Below are 21,033 nucleotides of genomic sequence, written 5' to 3' on the forward strand. Positions count from 1 at the left end.
TTCCGGCTTGTAAGAGGAGAGATTCTGGAGAGACGGTAACAGAATGTGTTTGTAAATAAATAACTGATGAAATGTTAGGTAAAAACAAAAAAAACCCTAGGAAACGTAACACAGTAAGTAAAAAGTAGAAGGTAAAGAATTACCATGGCTTGTGTATGCTAGATAAAGGTCCTCTTCACAGTAACACTGCAAGCTCCAAAGTTTCTCACGTAACAAGAAATCCTTCACAGCCCTAGCTTATTTTTTTATTCAAAATCTTAGCAAAACTTTTAATGCTTTATTTCATCAACCATATGTAAAATACATAAATCTCACCCTGTATTCCATTTGAAATTTATTCATTTTTTTTAAGTTTATTTATTTTCAGAAAGAGAGAGAGAACATATGCATGTGTACACAGGGGAGGGGCAAAGAGAGAGGGAGAGAGAGAATCTCAAGCAGGCTCCACAATGTCAGCACAGAGCCTGAAGCAGGGCTCAAATCCCACAACTGTGAGTGAGATCATGACCTGAGCCCAAATCAAGCGCTGGACGCTTAACCGACTGAGCCACCCAGGCACTCCTGAAATTTATTCAAATAGTTTCTCAACATATACTACATTCGTGGGCTTTCTAGCATTGTGTGTACTGAGATGAGTAAGACACTCTCTCTACCCTTATGGAGTTATAATTTAGGACTGGAGGAAGCTGCACTGAGTAATAGCTAGATACGAAGCGATAATGAAAAAATAAAACCACGAACAAAATGTGGAAATCACGGAAGTGGAAGCAACTAACACTGCCTGGAGGAATCAGAAGTAATTTCACAAGGGAGATGATAAGTAAGAATTGTAAAGGATGGATGGAAATCTACAGGGTCAAAAAAGGCAGAAGACGAATCAGAGACAATAATATAAATTAAAACATGAAGGCATAAAATATGTTTTCTGAAGAACAAGGAGAAGCTGAATGTAGCTGAGGCACTGATACCAGTGTGTGGTGGTAAGTGCAGGAGTGAGGCTTCAGGAGAAGGAAATGGAGCCTTATTAGGAAGGGCCTTTGAGGATTTGCTGCTTAAGCTAAAAAGTTTAGAAAACAATCTGAAATATTTAAAAAGATCAGGGCACCTGGGTGGCTCAGTCGGTTAGGCGGCCGACTTCGGCTCAGGTTGTGATCTCGCGGTCCATGAGTTCGAGCCCCGCATCGGGCTCTATGCTGACAGCTCAGCTCAGAGCCTGGAGCCTGTTTCAGAATCTGTGTCTCCCTCTCTCTGACCCTCCCCCATTCATGCTCTGTCTCTCTCTCTGTCTCAAAAATAAATAAACGTTAAAAAAATTTAAAAAAAATTAAAAAAAATAAATAAAAAGATCAGTGACCTGATCAGGTTTGTGTAAAAAGGAAAGCAAAATTCCTATGCTATTAAGTGTTACAGAGACTAACATAAAGCAGGCACTCAATTAGTGTTATTATTATTAATACTACAAAATGCACGTAATAGTCACAAAAAGAATAATCACCTTATATCTTTGATAGTTGCCCGTTTCAGGGGGTCAACCTGCAGCATATGCATCAACAGAGTGGCAACAGAACGATTGAGATATTCTGGGATATAAAAAACACCCCCTCGGATCTTCTTAAATAACGTAGGTACATGCTCATCGTCAAATGGGAGGGTGCCACAAAGGAGAGCATACAAGATAACACCACAGCTCCAGATATCAACTTCAGGACCTGCATACAATCTAAGAAAAAGGATGACAAAAACCTGAAATACAAGTACCACTTTTTCTCATCTGCATGTATACCCTGTTTCTTCATATACATATTACAGACTCAGTCTATACTGATTTGCAGGCCTTCAATGAGGACCATGGCCACACTCCCAACAGTCAATACTTGTTCCCGTAGAGAATTGGTCTATGCAATTACTATTCAAGTTTTCCAAAAGAAAGCAGTATTTTTCTTTGTCACAAACTCACGTAACTTACTAATTGACTAATTAAAAAAAAATAAAACAGGGGCGCCTGAGTGGCTCAGTCAGTTGAGCGACCAACTTCGGCTCAGGTCATGATCTCACGGTTTGTGAGTTCGAGCCCCATGTCGGGCTTTGTGCTGACAGCTCAGAGCCTGGAGCCTGCTTCTGATTCTGTGTCTCCCTCTCTCTCTGCCCCTCCTCCACTCATGCTCTCTCTCTGTCTCAGAAATAAATAAACATTAAAAATTTTTTTTTTTAAAATAAAACATACTATGGTGAATTTTTATGGAAACATCAAAGTAGATAACCATAAACTTGAAAAAAACAATACTATAATGTATACGTTAAATCCTTTTATCATAAAACTACAATAAAGAAAATGCATATATAACAGAATTTTTATCCCTGACATGCATATTTTACAGAATATTTGAAACATTACAATGCCTAACTGGTCCTACAGCCATCTCTTTGACAGTACTTGTCCTGTATAACATTATCCTGAGTATGACTTTCATTCCAATCACTTGTTAGGTTAGCTCACAGGACTAAGGTTAGCTTTGTTACACATAACCTATGCCTGGAATATTAGTCCTTTCTTCTCTCACCTACATAAAAAATATTAAAATGCTCCTGATAGCACACTGACAAACTCAAACCTAGGTCTGAGGTAACAAAGTAAATCTATGTTATTCCAATTAAAAGAATATAATCCACTTCAAAAAAGGGGCGCCTGGATGGCGCAGTCGGTTAAGCGTCCGACTTCAGCCAGGTCACGATCTCGCGGTCCGTGAGTTCGAGCCCCGCGTCAGGCTCTGGGCTGATGGCTCGGAGCCTGGAGCCTGTTTCCGATTCTGTGTCTCCCTCTCTCTCTGCCCCTCCCCCGTTCATGCTCTGTCTCTCTCTGTCTCAAAAATAAATAAAAAACGTTGAAAAAAAAAAAAAAATTCAAAATGGTGCTGCCCATCATTTATATCATTTGCTGTACTGTCCAAAACTCCTATATCTGTTCCTTGCAATAATAACTTTTCTGTATTTTCTCTCAGAGAATTCTGTTAAGTTTTTAAACAGACACTGGTCACTGTAGAAAGTCTTCAGTTTATCACTGCAATCTGTATGAACATTTTTTCTATATACCAATGGGTAAGCTCCAATCTCTACTTGTACAGTTTAATTTCATGAAGTGACAATACTGTCCCCCCAAAACTTCATTGTTCTAAAAATAAAACATAAAATAATGGTCTATATAGTACCTTATTAAAAATGTTATTTAAGGACTGTCTGATAGGAATGCTTGAATATAGCAAATGCTCTTATCTGTACTTTATCAAAATAAAATCAGTACTCCTTTCAGTCATTTTTTTAATGGAAAAACTCCCTTAAAATTTTTTTCAATAATTTAGCATCATCACAGACTCATGGAACTTTGAGAACAGACAGAACAAAAGCTCACCTAAGGGTTTTATGATTATCAATATACTTCTTATCTGTTCCTTCAGCACTTTACTCTTTGCTTACATCTCTATTTTATACTCTCTTCTTTTCCTTGCAATGTCTCAGTGACTTTACACCTCTGCACTCTGCACCCGGGAACCTAGGCGTTTTACATATTGCCAGCATATATAGGACCAGGGACACTAATATTGTCCTATCAAGAACTTAATGCTTGAATTCTTTTGTAAGTGTTTCCAACAAACACAACACTTATTCTCTGTTATTACTCTATCAGTAATACTACCAAAAATAACTAGGAATAAAAATAATTACACCTGGAAAAAAGAAAAAAATCATTAAATATACTCATAACAAAATCTAAACTGTTTAAAAAATTGTTTAATAAAACTATTCTCTCTTAAAGAATGGAAAAATCAAAAGGACAATTTGTTCCTACTGTGTTAATCTTATCCTCTAAACAGAATATATCATAATTAAATGTTATTAAGATGAACAAAAGATTTTGAAAAGTTTACTCTCCACCCATCTATTATTACCTGCCTGAGATGACTTCAGGTGCTGCATAATTGGGAGATCCACAACTAGTTCGCAGAAACTCACCATCCGACATCATATTAGACAATCCTGAAAATAAGAGTAACGTTTACTTCATGCTAGATATTTTTAAAAGTAGATATAAGTACGAGGGAAAATATCTTTAATGTCCTATACATATTTTTTAATTATTAGAAAAAAAGTAGTGGAAAGTATTTGTTAGACTAGAAAAAAACATTCCAGCATGCTTAAGCTCTAAAAGATAAAGCACATCATGTATGATTCGAATTCCTTTTTCTAAATAAAAATCTTGATTCACCTGACAAATATGAGGTTGTTCTAAATTATATGAACTCTTCTAAACATAAAAGCAACAAAATATTATTTGCCCATTTCTACAGTTCAAAGAATGAAATGGAGCGTATTACTTTTTGTCCTATGCTTTCAAAGCCTTTAAAAATAAAATCTCCAGGTTCTTATTTATAAAGATTATGTTCCAAAAGCTTTTAATTTGGAAAGCTTATATTCAACACAGAAAAAATAATCTACTGAACCAAAAATCTAACTGGACTATAATATTAAAGAGTTTTTTTTATTTACAAAAGAGAAGGGGCACCTTTTAAAGTTTTTTTTTTTTAGGGGGAAGGAGTCAACATAGCAGAGCTATAAGTAGGGGGATCCAAAGTTCCCTTGTCCTTCAAACACAGCAATACTGAGGCCAGAAGACAGAATTCCAAGAATCCAGGCTACAGGGTGACAGAAATATCTCTAGGGGCCCACAGGGACAACTTGGTGGTCCATAGGTGTGTGACTGTCAACTGGGAGAGAGAAAATGGGTGGCATAGGCACAGAGGAGAGGGATCCCTTTCTCTGGAGAGACAAAAGGAAGAGAAAGAGAGGCTGTGGAAGTGTAGGGCTGTATTTGGACAAGAGAAAAACCACAGACCAGGGAATAGAAAAAATAGAGAAAGAACCAATATCTAACACGATCCAGGGTTGCAGGTCTTTCTCCAGACTGGAGTCTGCCGCCCTGTATGCATGCCTGGGGAGGAGGAGAGCCAGACCCAGGCTTGGTAGCGAGCTCAGGGGCGCAGTCGGAGAGAGTAGCCCCCTCCCTTGAGTGCCGTGGGAAGAAGGTATATATCTACTCTAAAGACAAAAGACCCTGCGGACACCTGCCACCCAGGCCCGGAGTGGCACTACCCCAGAACTGGGGCGCACGGAGCACGATCCTTTATGACATCAGGGACTGAATTTAGCCAAGTGCCTGGGAGGTGCAGGAGATGGTGGAGTGGGACAAACTGGCCCTCTTGTGTCTGCACGGCACTGTGTGGACAGCCTGAACAGAGCAGTGGGAGACAGCTGGTCTGGGGAGGAGAGACAGGGGTGTCCCCATTTTTCTCCCCATCGCCAACAAGGTTGGGCTTCAGGGAAGGGACAACGGACCCACAGTGCAGGCAGGACCTGCCTACACCAAACCACGCCCCTTCGTGCCTGGTAAATGCATATCTACGGAAGCGAGACCGACACTGAAGCAGACAGTGTTCCAGACCAGCACCGCAGTCACAGGTTCCAAGGCACCATCAGGTATCAGTCCAGTGGTTTTGCATTTTCTGAACTTGACTCTTGGTCAGTTCTTATTTTATATAAATTTTTTTTTCTTCATTCCTTTTATTACTTCTAATTCTGATTGGTTTATTTAAGCAGATAATTTTTAATCCATTCTTTTTACATCTCTTCTGTATCTTTTTCTTTTTTTTTTTTAATGTTTATTTATTTATTTATTTTGAGAGACAGAAAAAGAGCAGGGGAGGGGCAGAGAGAGAGAGGGAGACAGAGAATCCCAAGTAGGCTCCACAGCTGTCAGCACAGAGCCCAATGTGGGGCTCAAACCCATGAACTGTGAGATCATGACCTGAGCCTAAGGCAGACGCTTAACCAATTGAGCCACCCAGGCGCCCCTGTATCACCTTCTCTATTTTTCTTTCTCTCTCTCTCTCTCTCTCTCTGGATTAAGCAATATAGCTTCTCTCTCTGCCTGGTCAATTTTTTGGTTGCTGTTCTTTTCTTTTTAAACACCCGTCATTTCTCTCTTTGTATGGGATAAGGCTTCTTCCACCACCACACCCATTTTTAAATTTTTTTCAGAGTTACTTCAATGAACAAATCAAAGCACGCCTAGTAGAAGGTCCAAACTACCATTACAGGTAACGAGATAAAGCAACCAGAGTCACAACAACAGAGAGCATGCAATACACTCCAAAAACACCTCCTGAAGGGCCAGGTTCTGGACAGTGTACGACCACTTTTTAATATAATTGTGCTTGCAGGTGCAGGTCATATACCAAGCTATTAAAACACATAAAGGACAGAAAACTAGCCAAAATGATGAAACGGAAGAATTCTCAAAAGAAATTCCAGGAAGAAATGACAGCTAGAGAATTGATCAAAACAGATATAAACAATCTATCTGATCAAGCATTTTGAATAACAGTCATAAGATTAATAGCTAGACTTGAAAAGAGCATAGAAGACAGCAGAGAATCTACTGCTACAGAGATCAAAGAACTAAGAAATAGTCACGACGAATTGAGAAATGCTGCAAATGAGGTGCAAAATAAACGAGATGCAGTGACAGCAATAAAAGATAAAATTAGGGAAAACGATGAAGCCAAGAAAAAGAGAGATAAGAAAATGCTAGATCATGAGGGGAGAATTAGAGAACTATGTCATTCAATGAAACATAATAATATCTGTATCCTAGGAGTTCCAGCAGAAGAAGAGAGAAAGGGACAGAAGGTTTACTTGAACAAATTATAGCGGAGAACTTCCCTAATCTGGGAAAGGAAGTGGGCATCCAAATTCAGGAGGCAAAGAGAACTCCCTTCAGACTCAACAAGAATAGGTCTTCACCATGGCATATCATAATGAAACTGGCAAAAAAGAAAGATAAAGAGGGAATTCTGAAAGCAGCTAGGGACAAATGGGCCTTAACCTGTAAGAGTAGACACATAACAGTAGAGGCAGACCTGTTCCCTGAAACTTGGCAGGCCAGAAGAGAATGGCAGGAAATAATCAATGTGCTGAACAGGAAAAATATGCAGCCAAGAATCCTTTATCCAGCAAGGCTGTCATTCAGAATAGAAGGAGAGATAAAGGTTTTCCCAGACAGACAAAAGCTGAAGGAGTTCATAACCACTAAACCAGCCCTGCAAGAGATCCTAAGGAGGACTCTGTGAGTGGAAAGCAGCAAAGACTATAAAAGAACAGAGATATCGCCACAAGCATAAAACCTACAGATAACACAATGACACTAAATTCATATCTTTCAGTAGGAACTCTGAATGTAAATGGACTACATGCCCCAGTCAAAAGACAGAAGATATCAGAATGGATTAAAAACAAGATCCATCTATACGCTGTCTAAAAGAGACTCATTTTAGACCTAAGGACACCTTCAGAAAGTGAGGGAATGGAGAACCTCTATCATGCTACTGGAAGTCAAAAGAAAGCTGCAGTAGTCATACTTATATCAAACAAACTAGATTTTAAACTAAAAGCTGTAACAAGATGAAGAAGGAAACTGTATTGTAATTATGGGGTCTATCCATCAAGAAGAGCTAACAATTATAAATGTTTATGCCCCCAACACACAGATTCCCAAATATATCAATCAATTAATCACAAAGGTAAGCAACCTTATTGGTAAGAATATGGTAATTGCAGGAGACTTTAATACTTCATTTATAGCAATGGACAGATCATCTAGGCAGAAAATCAATAAACGAACAATGGCCTTGAATGATACACTGGACCAGATGGACTTGACAGATATATTCAGAATTTTTCATCCAAAAGCAGCAGAATACACATTCTTCTCAAGTGCACATGGAACATTCTCCAAGACAGAACAGTTACCGGGTCACAAAACAGCCCTCAATAAACATAAAAAAACTGAGATCATACCATGCATATTTTCAGATCACAACACTATGAAACTTGAAATCAACAACAAGAAAAAGTTTGGAAAGGCATGGAGGTTAAAGAACATCCTACTGAAGAATAAATGGGTCTGGGAATGCAAGCTGGTGCAGCCACTCTGGAAAACAGTTTGGAGGCCCCTCAAAAAATTAAAAATAGAACTACCCTATGACCTAGCAATTGCACTACTAGGTATTTATCCAAGGGATACAAGTGTGCTGTTTCAAAGGGACACATGCACCCCAATGTTTATAGCAACACTATCAACAATAGCCAAAGTATGGAAAGAGCCCAATGTCCATCGATGGATGAATGGATAAAGAAGATGCAGTGTGTGTATATACACACACACACACACACACACACACACACACACACACACACACATATATAATGGAGTATTACTCGGTAATCAAAAAGAATGAAATCTTGCCATTTGCAACTACGTGGATGGAACTGGAGGGTATTATGCTAAGTGAAATTAGTCAGAGAAAGACAAATATAATATGACTCACTCATATGAGGACTTTAAGACACAGATGAACATAAGGGAAGGGAAGCAAAAATAATATAAAAACAAGGAAGGGGACAAAACATGAGACTCTTAAATATGGAGAACAGAGGGTTACTGGAGGGGTTGTGGGACGGGGGATGAGCTAAATGGGTAAGGTGCATTAAGGAATCTACTCCTGAAATCATTGTTGCACTATATGCTAACTAATTTGGATGTAAATTTAAAAAATTAAATTTAAGTAAATAAATAGGAAAAAAAAAGAATAAATGGGTCAACCAGACAATTAAAGAAGAAATTAAAAAATATATGGAAGCAAATGAAAATGAAAACACAACAGTCCAAACCTTCTGAGATGCAGCAAAGGCAGTCATTAAGAGGAAAATACACTGCAATTTGGCCTATCTCAAGAAACCAGAAAATTCCAAATACAAACACCTAATCGCTCACCTAAAGGAACTAGAAGCAGAAGAGCAAAGAAACCCCAAAGCCAGTAGAAGAGAAATAATAAAGATTAGAGCAGAAATAAACAATACAGAATCCAAAAAAAAAAGAGAACAGATAAATGAATCTAAGAGTTGGTTTTTTGAAAAAATAAACCAAATTGATAAACCCCTAGCCAGACTTCTTAAAAAGAGAGAAGACCCAAATAGATAAAATCACGAATGAAAAAGGACAGATCACAACCAACACCACAGAAATACATACAATTATTAGAGAATACTATTAAAAATTATATGCCAACAAATTGGACAACCTGGAAAAAATGGACAAATTTCTAAACACCCCCACACTACCAAAATTCAAACGTGAAGAAACAGAAAATTTGAACAGACCCAAATCAGCAAAGAAATTGAATCAGTTATCAAAAATCTCCCAACAGGGGTGCCTGGGTGGCTCAGTTGGTTAAGCATCTGACTTCAGCCTAGGTCATGATCTCGTTGTTCCCAAGTTTGAGCCCCACGTTGGGCTCTGTGCTGACAGCTCAGAGCCTAGAGCCTGTTTCAGATTCTGTGTGTGTGTGTGTGTGTGTGTGTGTGTGTGTGTCTTTCTGCCCCTCTCCCACTTGTGCGCACTTCTCTCTCTCAAAACCAAATAAAGCATTTAAAAAAAAAAAAAAAATCTCCCAACAAATAAGAGTCCTGGACCAGATGGCTTTCCCGGGGAATTCTACCAGACATTTAAAGCAGAGTTAATACCTATCCTTCTCAAGCTGTTCCAAAAAATAGAAATGAAAGGAAAACTTCTGGACTCATTCTACGAAGCCAGCATTACTTTGATTCCCGAACCAGAGACCCCACAAAAAAGGAGAATTACAGGCCAATATCCCTGATGAACATGGATGTAAAAATTCTCAACAAGATACTAGCAAATCGAATTCAATAGTCTATTAAAAGAATTATTTGCCATGATCAAGTGGAATTCATTTCTGGGCTGCAGGGCTAGTTCAATATTTGCAAATCAGTGTGATACATCACATTAATAGAAGAAAGGATAAGAACCACATGATCTCAATAGATGCAGAAAAAACATTTGACAAAATACAGCATCCTTTCATAACAAAAACTCTCAAGAAAGTCGGGATAAAAGTAACATACGTTAACATCATAAAAGCCATATATGAAAAGTCCACAGCTAGTATCATCCTCAAGGGGGAAAAACTGAGACCTTTCCCCCTGAGATCAGGAACATGACAGGGATGTCCACTCTCACCGCTGTTATTTAACATAGTGTTGGAAGTCCTAGCCTTAGCAATCAGACAACAAAATGAAATAAAAGGCATCTGAATTGGCAAAGAAGTCAAACTTTCACTTTTCACAGATAACATGATACTCTACATGGAAAATCCAAAAGACTCCATCAAAAAGCTGCTAGAATTGATACGTGAATTCAGCAAAGTCACAGGATACAAAATCAATGTACAGAAATCAGTTGCAAAGATGTAAAAGATCTGTATGTTAAAAACTATATAAAACTTACGAAAGAAATTCGAGAAGACACAAAGAAATGGAAAAACATTCCATGCTCACGAATTAGAAGAACAAATACTGTTAAAATGTCAATACTACCCAAAGCAATCTACATTCAGTGCAATCCTAATCAAAATTACACTGCTATTTCTTCTCAGAACTAGAACAAATAATCCTAAAATTTGTATGGAACCACAAAAGACCCTGAATGGCCAAAGTAACGTGGAAAAAGAAAACCAAAGCAGGAAGCGTCACAATCCCAGACTTTAGCCTCTAGCACACAAAGCTGTAATCATCAAGACAGTATGCTTTTGGCACAAAAACAGATACACAGACCAATGGAATAGAGAACCCAGAAGTGGACCCACAAATGTATGGCCAACTAATCTTTGACAAAGCAGGAAAGAGTATCCAATGGAAAAAAGACCGTCTCCAGCAAACAGTGGTGGAAGAACTAGAGAGCAACATGCAGAAGAATGAAACTGCACCACTTTCTTACACTATGCACAAAAATAAACTCAAAATGAACGAAAGACCTAAATGTGAGACAGGAAACCATCAAACCCTACAGGAGAAAACATGCAACAACCTCTTTGACCTCAGCCGCAGCAAATTCTTACTCGACATGTCTCTGAAGGCAAGGGAAATAAAAGCAAAAATGAACTATTGGGACCTCATCAAGATAAAAACCTTCTGCACTGCAAAGGAAATAATCAACAAAACTAAAAGGCAACTGACCGAATGGGAAAAGTTATTTGCAAATGACTTATCAGATATCAGATAAAGGGTTAGTATCCAAAACCTATAAAGAACTTACAAAACTTAACACCCAAAAAACAAATAATCAATCCAGTGAAGAAACAGGCAGAAGTCATGAATGGATATTTTCCAAAGAAGACACTCAGATGGACAACAGACACATGAAAAGATGCTCAATGTCACTCATCATCAGGGAAATACATATCAAAACCACACTGAGATACCACCTCACACTGGTCAGAGTGACTAAAATTAACAACTCAATCAACAACAGATGTTGGCAAGGATGTGGAGAAACGGGAACCCTCTTGCACTGTTGGTGGGAATGCAAACTGGTGCAGCCTCTCTGGAAAACAGTGTGGAGGTTCCTCAAAAAATTAAAAATAGATCTACCCTATGGCCCAGCAATACCACTGCTAGGAATTTAGCCAAGGGATACAAGAGTGCTGATTCATAGGGGCACATGTACCCTAATGTTTATAGCAACGTTTTGAACAATAGCCAATTGCAGAAAGAACCCACATGTCCATTAACTGATGAATGGATAAAGAAGATGGACTACTACTTGGCAATGAGAAAGAATTAAATCTTTCCATTTGCAACAACATGAATGGAACTAGAGGATATTATGCTAAGTGAAATAAGTCAGTCAGAGAAAGACAGGTATCATATATTTTCACTCATATGTAGAATTTGAGAAACTTAATGGAGGACCGTGGGGAAGGAGAAAAAATAAGTTTCAGAGAGGAAGGCAAACTATAACAGACCCTTAAATACAGAGAACAAACTGGGGGTTGCTGGGGGGGGGGGGCGGGGAGAGGGAAAAATAAGTGAAGAAAACTGAGGAGGGCACTTGTTGGGATGAGCACTGGGTGCTGTATGTAAGTAATGAATCATGGGAATCTACTCCTGAAGCCAAGAGTACACTGTATACACCGTATGTTAGCTAACTTGACAATAAATTATGAAGAAATAAATTTTTTTAATTTTAAAAAGAAAAGAAAGTGAAACAGGGAAACTAGTTTCCTTGTTTAAAAAAATTTTTTAATGTTTATTTATTTCTGGTGGGGAGGGGCAGAGAGAGGGGCGGGGGACAGAGGATCTGAAGTGAGCTCTGTGCCAACAGCACAGAGCCTGATGTGGGGTTCAAACTCATGAACTGTGAGATCATGACCTGAACTGAAGTAGGACACTTAACCAATTGAGCCACTCGGGTGTCCCAAAAGGGGCCTGCCCAAGTTTCCTAGTTTTTAAAGATTATACAAAATTAGACAATATTATTATTATTATATATTTATATATAATTATAAATTTATATATAATTATATTATATATAAATACATGATCATGTATTTATATATATTATAATATTATAATTATATTATATATAAATACATGATCATGTATTTATATATAATTATAATATTATAATTATATATTATTATATAACAATTATTACTATTAAATATATACAAAATTATTACAAAAATTATAAATAAGCACTGCTGAACTCTGGTACCTTTCTATCTTTCTATAATCTCTCACCTCCTAGTGTTTTTGCCAAATTCTCTACTATGGTACTCTTTCCAGGTTTGTTTACCCCAGAAAGTGTTCGGTGCCTTAAATTTACATTTCACCTTTTTGTTTACTCTTGACCAAAACTCCTATTCTTTTAGCAAGTTGTTAGATTTTACCCTTGATCAATTCAGAAAGACTTTAAGTCTCCAAAGCTGCATATAAATTTTCATTACCCCTCTTGAAGTACATTCATCAAAGGAAGTTTCCGTATTTTCATTAGATTTTCAAAGGAGTTTGTGACCCCCACAAAAATAACAGTTAAGAATTCCTTTAGAAGGAAATGCAGATTAAATGGATTTACCTTGAAGCTAGCCCTAACTTCTCTGGAAGTATTTGCATTTTAAAAAACTGTTTAGATGAATACAATAAGGTAGCCTGGAGACTGCGCAACTAATCCCTTTTCATGGTATAGGATTTGCAGAGTTGAACCTGCAAATTCGTACCTTAACACTCGCTACTGACACGTTTTTAAAAGGCAACCAGTACATTTCTGAACAACCTTGGAGTTACATACCAAAATCCGCTATCTTGGCATTCATGTGAGCATCCAACAGCACATTCTCTGGTTTCAGGTCTCGATGAACTACCATATGCCTATGACAGTAATCCACAGCTGACAGAATCTGCTGAAAGAGGCGCCTTGCTTCCACCTCTTCAACCTAGCAAGTATAACAGAAGCTGCACTAAGAATATTTAGGACATCTTCGTAGCAAGAGTTTCAGTTTTATAATCAACCCAAACGTAACTGTGTAAGCTAATTAGAACTGGGTCAGAATTTTCAACAAGTCAGATAAACAAACCAAAAACTTGCATTAAAGGTCAACATGTTAATCAACAAGGTTTTTCTGTGCTGCCAGGAAAATATGATTTTCAATTAATATCACTAAATGTGCACAATGTTTTAGGCAATCAACAAACATAATGTAAAACAGAACTTCTATGAAAGTGCTCCGAAAAGAAAATAATCGAAGCTTCAACATGTTATACAACAGATTTTTCATTCTGAAAACACAAATATCATGTTGGCAACTAAGTGGAACATGTTCTCTAAAATCAGTATTTCAAAAGGTTTATTTTTTTTAAGATTTTATTTTTAAGTAATCTCTACATCCAATGTGGAGCTTGAACGTACAACCCCAAGATCAAAAGTCACATGCTGCACTCACTGAGCCAGGAAGGAGCCCCTTGAAATGTATATTTTTAAGAAAGAAAATATGTCTACTATTCTGTATCTTTAGTTGGGCTTTATTACAGAAGCAACCCTGACTTTGTAGGTATCTTTGTGGTTTACTATTTCCTACTATCTTTCTTAGCTTAGGGGTTTATCGTACTAGATAATAAGTTACTCACCCGTCCATGTTTACAGATGTAGTCAAATAATTCACCACCAGACACATATTCCATTACCATAAAAAAATCTGTTGGAGTGCTGATCACCTGGTATCTTTTTTGTAAATAAAAAGAATCATAAAAAAATGTTAGTTTAATTTAAAAAATCAAGCTAGTATATTATTGCTACAATTTTATATTCCAGTGCTTTACAATATTTTAAGATGGCAACAAATTATCAAAACAATCACAGAGCTATAAACATAGCTTTACAAAATTCTCTCCTTTCTGAGGCTTAAGGACTTTTCTTCAGATCCTCCCTTTCGTGTTTACAAATTCTTTGAAATCCGTCATTCTTGAAAAAGTAAGCATTAATTTCTCCATTTAAACAATTTTTTTTTTAGTCTGGAGATCAAGTATCATATTGAAACATAAATTAAAAATACTCTTGTTAAGGTTAAATGATACAAGAGATTTAATCAGCAAAATGCAGAAAGTGGACAAATAACCATTTCTTCAACAAATAAAACATGAGAAAAGAAAAAGGGAGGGGGGAGCTATAGGTTAAAAGTAAATCAAGGGGCACCTGAGTGGCTCAGTCAGTTAAGCATCTGACTCCTGATTTCGGCTCAAGTCATGATCTATCACGGTTCATGAGATTGAGCCCCACACTGGGCTCTGCACTTAAGAGAGCGGAGGCTGCTTGGAATTCTCTTTCTCTCTTTCTGCCCACCCTGCCCTGATCTCTCTCCCTCCGTCTCTCTCTCTCTCTCAAAATAAAATAAACTTTAAAAAAAATTTATGAACCAAAGTCTGAATTATGACTGGGTGGTTGATAATATTGTTAATCACTTTAATTTTTTAGGTGTTATAATGATCTATATTTGTGTTTTTTAAATAAAGAGTCTATATTCCAGAGCAGATAGTGAAAAGTTTAGAGATTAAAAACATAATATTTTGGGATTTACTTCAAAATAATTTGGGGTGAGAGAAGTGGAAAGAAGCAGATAAAACAGTACACTGGCAATCATTGAAGCCAAATGATGGATACATGAGGCTTTATCACTTTACTTTTTGTATACATCAAAAACGTTCCATAGTAAAAAATTAAATAGACATATATATGAATGTGTGTTTATATATATATTTCTTAAATTGACTTCTCGGCAAAGCTGAGAACATTAAAAAAATAAGAATCTTAGCTCTACTTGAAAAAAATTTCATAAAAGACTTCTCCCCATATACACAATTTTAACAAAGTTTTGAAAACAAGTTAAATACAATTATTAAAGTTTTAACTTTGTTTATAAAGGATTATCTATAATCTGATTGTGAGCAATATGTGATTTCTACTGAGTTACTATTTAGGGCCACTAACTATAGCTGTGTAGTTTTTGCATGGCTTCCAGGCACCCAGTGAAGACACAAGTAGGAGTTGAAAAGTGGCCCAGATGCTACCCTGTTCAATGTGTCAGAAGCAGGAGACCCCTTCGGTAAATTCGTCCACCCAGATAGAGTACTTTTTTACTAATGTGCACGAAAGCAAGTATGTGCTACATGGTGGTTCTGGTTATTATTCCCCATTAAAAAGGAAAGGAAAATGGCCCGGTAGTTGGTCATGTAACCACATACTATATATTTTAAGAAAAGATACATCATGTGTAAATTAAACATTTGAAAAAAGTAAAATATTAAAGCTACAGTATAAAAATGATTATAGATCTTCAAAAAAATATTCCTAATAGCAATCTTTAGTCTTTTGGATGAAAAATGACACAGTAACCACTTTATATAAAATAAACTAACACCACTGAAGAATAAAGTTAAGATTACTTCAAATGAACTATGAAAAGAGAATTTTACCTGAGAACTCCAGAAGAAATGATTCTGTAAGAGCAATCTTACCAGGCACCAAACTCTAATTGAATAAAATGAATAGTGTGAAGCAGGAGCACCTAGTCAACTCACTGCCGGCTAATCTGGTTTATTAACAGAATTCTCTATCGCTTTTCTGCTCTGTTACATCCTTGGGGCATAACAAAAAAACAAGTGATGAAATTCTAATAAACTTAGCTGCTGATTCTTCCACGTATATCACAGGTCTTCAGTGGATACTGTTGGATTGAACTATTTCATGAAACCTCTAACTCCAAAGTAGCCACGGTGCACATTAAAGGCGAATCTAGAGCGATGAAAACCACAGCCAACATTACTAATAAGCACTTATACCGTGTGCCAGACACTGAGCTATTAAATTGTGACATTTACTATTTGTTGCAAATCTACATGTATTGCACTCGGTGAGATCAATGGCTCCTGTCTCTAGTTGTGGAGCCTACACTCACTGAGGAAGACAGACATCAGACAAGTATTCTTTTCAAAACATGAATCTGTTCTTCAGTAGCCTCCTAATTAAAATCTTCAGGGAGTCCCAGTGCTCTTAGGTGCTGAGTGAATCAGGCACCCCCGCCTGTGTCTACACTGTCTCATCTTTGATTCCCACCACTAGAGGGCACTATTTCTTCCATTTGTGCTGCACTTGCTCCTGCCTCAGCATCTGTCTAAGCAGTGCCTACTAAGGTGAGTCCTGTACTATGACCTGTACCCGGACCTGTAACTGGCCACCAGTCAGCCTTTATATCTCCGCTTAAGCAGAGAAGGTCACTCCGTAAGCCCAGGTCACCCTTTCTGCTCTCACAGAGCACTCCCTTCCCTTCAGGGCTTGTACTTCAGCTGGTGATCTATACAGTGATTAAGTGTGCACCTAGTGAAGTATCTGTAACAAAGCATTTAAATAAGTAAATAAATAAATTAGCACTTTTATAATAATAATTGTGACCAGCTCGGAGCCAAAACCAGAATAATTAGGGCAACATTACAACAAAAATTCAATGAATAAAATTTCAGTTAACTAGAATGAAGTCAAGACAAGAAGAAACATGATTTTTAAAAGAAAGAAATCCTAAGAAAACAGTTTCTTTTTTTTTTCCTTAATTTTTTTTTTAATGTTTATTTATTTTTGAGACAGAGACAGAGCATGAACAGGGGAGGGGTAGAGAGAGAGGGAGACACAGAATCTGAAACAGGCTCCAGGCTCTGAGCTGTCAGCACAGAGCCTGACGTGGGGCTTGAACTCATGGACCGTGAGATCATGACCTGAGCCGAAGTCGGATGCTTGACTGAGCCACCCAGGCGCCCCTAAGAAAACAGTTTCATAGTGGGACTTAGGTAAAAAGGCAAATTCCAGGATTATGTTCGTAAACCTAGCCAGAGTAAGCTAAATTTTTGTGCCTTCCAAAATGATAACCACATTGAAGCATTATAAGAAATTCAATCATGAAACTCATTCATATCATCATTTTCTTAATACAACAGAAAAGTAAACTAACATGCTTTAGAAACATTTTTCAGAAAAAGTATAATTAGGCAAAAAAATTCCAGTATCCCCCAAAACCTCAAGCATTCTCCAGCTGACCAAGTTATATGCATTTTTAAGCACTATCCATTTAAATAGCATACAGAACTCAGGAAAAATCTGTCTAAAGTTAGACAAAAATCAATATTCATGAGTAAACCTCCTTGATGGTTACATCCATAGAGATTTAAAATTATTTATATAGCTGCATATATAGCGTATTTTTCTTTATTTAGAAGTCAGTTATTAAAGAAATTAGTAATCATTATTCTTAGTTCATTTATTGGTCCATGAATGGCCTACTTTTAATTACTATTTTTAATATAAGCACCTGCAAACCCATCACCCAAACAAAAACCTAGGACCTGAACAATACCTTCCAGCTAACTATACAGTGCAGTCCTCTTCCCCCTTCTACTGCTTCTCCCCAAACAAGTTAGCCATCATCCTGAATCCCATTCCTGCTTCCCTTGCTTTCTCTTTTATACATTGTGTGTGTGTGTGTGCGTGTGTGTGTCCCTTTATCTTCATATGTATGTAAAATTCATACTCTTACGTATATTTTTATTTTAATTGCTCTCAGCTTTAAAAAAAGGGTATCAGGCTATATGTAGTATTTTGGGACCTGTTTTATTGATCCATCCACAATGCTGTGTTTGCTATACTTATTTGATGTGACCATTATATAATATTTCATTGTATTTATTGATCTACTCTCCTGTTAATGGAGAAGCTATTTATTCATCCAATCTACCACTGGAGAGTAAATTTTTTCCACAATTTTGCTACCATCAATTGCGCTGCTGTGAACATTCTTATATATGGCAAGATTTTCTCTTTCATATACACCTATGAATGAAATTGCTGAGTCATAGTTTATGTGAATGTCCAATTATAGAAAATAATGCCAACTGTTTTCCAAAAACATCTTGGCAATACTAAAATGTTTAGAAAATCTGTGGATTTAGATATTCTCCAACCTTGGAAAACACCATACACATTTCTTATGAAATGCTCACTCCTGTCCTGTGCCCATTTTTATTAGGTTGATCATACTTTCTTTATTTATACATGGATATACAGAAAAAATCAGTATCTTCTCTAACATTCTAAAAGATTATTAATATGTCTTGGTTATTAACTTGATAAAAGTATATATTTTTAATCAATTCCCACTGGATTTGGCTCTCATTTTTCTCTGTAAATAGACCTATATGTATTTCTAAAAACTAACAGCCGTAAAAAATGTACGTGTATATACCCATGCAACACTGTTATCAATGCATAATTTAACAAATCACAAATGTCATCAAATATCCAAATAGGTTTCCTGATTAGCTTATAATATCTTTTTGCTTTTTGTTTTAATATTTTAATTAAGGATGCAAATATAATCAATACATTGCAACTGATTAATAATGTCTCTCATGTATTTTTTAATTTATATATGCTCCTCTACCTCTGTTTTCTTTTGCATTCTTTTGTTGAAGAAACCAGTGGCTTGTCCTGTAGAGGATTCCATGGTCTTATTTGGCTGATCCATCCTTTATGGCAACATAATGAACAATTTATAGCACCCTGTCAGATCTAGAGATTGCATCAGATGGCATTTTTTTAAATTTTTTTTTTAATTTTTTTTTTTTTTAACATTTATTTATTTTTGAGACAGAGAGAGACAGAGCATGAACGGGGGAGGGGCAGAGAGAGAGGGAGACACAGAATCGGAAGCAGGCTCCAGGATCTGGGCCATCAGCCCAGAGCCCAACGCGGGGCTCGAACCCACGGACCGCAAGATCGTGACCTGAGCCGAAGTCGGATGCTCAACCGACTGAGCCACCCAGGCGCCCCAAATTTTTTAATGTTTAACTTTGAGACACAGAGACAGAGAGAGTGTGAGCAGGGAGGGGCAGAGACACAGGGAGACACAGAATCCAAAGAAGGCTCCAGCCTCTGAGCTGTCAGCAGAGAGCCAGACACAGGGCTCAAACTCGTGAACCGTAAGATCATGACCTGAACCAAAATCGGACGCTTAACCGCCTGACTGAACCACCCAGGCACCCCTAGATCAGATTTCATTTTGATTTTTATTTTCCTTTGAAGGACTAGATGGTGCTGTGTACCTCCAGGCAAAGGCATACAATGTATGTCTTTCTTTTTTGAGAAATTAGCAGCCATTGCTGATCAGATCCTAGATTAATTCACACGGAAATTTTAAAAGCTAGCCAATTTGCATAATCTAATAATATATTATGATCTAAAGGAAACCCTCACTCAGGGCACCTGGGTGGCTCAGTTGGTTAAGTGTCCAGCTTTGGCTCAGGTCATGATCTTGGGGTTCGTGAGTTCAAGCGCCGCATCAGGCTCTGTGTTGGCTGCTTCAAATAACAGTGTCTCCCTCCCTCTCTCCTCCCCTGCTCATGTTCTCTCTCTCAAAAATAAATAAACCTTAAAAACAATTTTTTTAATAAAAAAAATTAAGGAAACCCTCACTCAAAACGTTCTTACTCAAAAATCCCATTGTCTGTGAAGTACAGGCCATCATCAGATTACATACCCAATACTTTTTCTTGTTATAGTCATCAACCTATCTCCTTGCCCACTCCCTTTCATTCTGACTTAATGTCTTTTTCCCCACTGCTACTGTTGTCATCATTTAGGGTGTACATGGGAGATCTGTCCAATCAATACATGGCCTCTAATTTCCTGGACCCCCTCATCCTCCACCACACACGGCCCTGCTCTCCATGGTCATTTACTATCAAAGACTAACTCTTCCAATTACTCACTGGATTCCTTCCTCCCACCTACTAAAGGGCTTGCTTTCTGCAACGAGCTCTTCTTTCTCCTGTATCACTCTCTCCACCTTGACTGAACCATCCCCTTTGGTATACAAGCATTAATATCTTCCATCTTAAAAGTAGACCCCACATTCCCCTCTAGTTACCACTCCTATTTATCTCCTTACCTTTTAATAAAATTCCTGAATTGTATATTGTTAATAACTCCTCCTTCATCTCAAATGCTCTCCTAAGCCCCTCATAACAGGATTTATGTTATGTCCTCATTACAATTAATAGGTCCTTTTTGAAGACACCAGCAATCTCCACCTTGCCAAATCTAATGATCAATTCTCAGCACCATCTTACTCAATATTTAGCAGTGAAAGGAATAGTTAATAATCTCTCTCTCAAATATGTTCTTCACTAGGCTTCAAGATACCAGATTCTCCTGGTTTTCCTCCAACCTCATAACTGTTCATTTTCATTCTCTTCTGTTGGTTCCTCCTCATCTTGGACATCTTAACATCATAGTGCCCTAGAGATGAATTCATGAACTTCTTGTTTATCTGTACTCACATCCTTGGTGATCTCATCAAGTCTTAGGGCTTTAAATATCTTAACTACTAGTTATATGGTGAGGACTTCCAAATTTCTATCTTACACGGTTCCTTAACTCCAGAATCACATATTCAGTAGCCTACTTTTATCTCTGCTTAGATGCTTAATAAGCATCTCAATATCACAAAACCAGGGGTGGCGGGGTGGCTC

At 37.4% G+C, this 21,033-nt stretch overlaps 1 protein-coding gene across 7 annotated transcripts in view; it reads right to left on the reverse strand.

Annotated features, from left to right (window-relative positions):
• The window catches only part of PRKAA2 (protein kinase AMP-activated catalytic subunit alpha 2), a 91,362-nt gene that overhangs the window by 27,182 nt on the left and 43,147 nt on the right, over nucleotides 1-21,033 (reverse strand). For 5 of the 7 annotated variants that reach the window (XM_058717274.1, XM_058717277.1, XM_058717276.1 and 2 more), the window contains 4 exons: nucleotides 14,092-14,185; nucleotides 13,256-13,400; nucleotides 3,945-4,032; nucleotides 1,496-1,720 (listed from right to left, as the gene is read on the reverse strand). In XM_058717274.1, the coding sequence (XP_058573257.1) occupies nucleotides 1,496-1,720; nucleotides 3,945-4,032; nucleotides 13,256-13,400; nucleotides 14,092-14,185 (552 nt within the window). Of the gene's footprint in view, nucleotides 1-1,495; nucleotides 1,721-3,944; nucleotides 4,033-13,255; nucleotides 13,401-14,091; nucleotides 14,186-15,933; nucleotides 16,249-21,033 lie in introns of those variants that run through there. The other 2 variants (XM_058717278.1, XM_058717275.1) reach the window with 2 other exon arrangements.

This window comes from Neofelis nebulosa, chromosome 2 (assembly GCF_028018385.1).
Source record: "Neofelis nebulosa isolate mNeoNeb1 chromosome 2, mNeoNeb1.pri, whole genome shotgun sequence".
Lineage (NCBI taxonomy): Eukaryota > Metazoa > Chordata > Mammalia > Carnivora > Felidae > Neofelis > Neofelis nebulosa.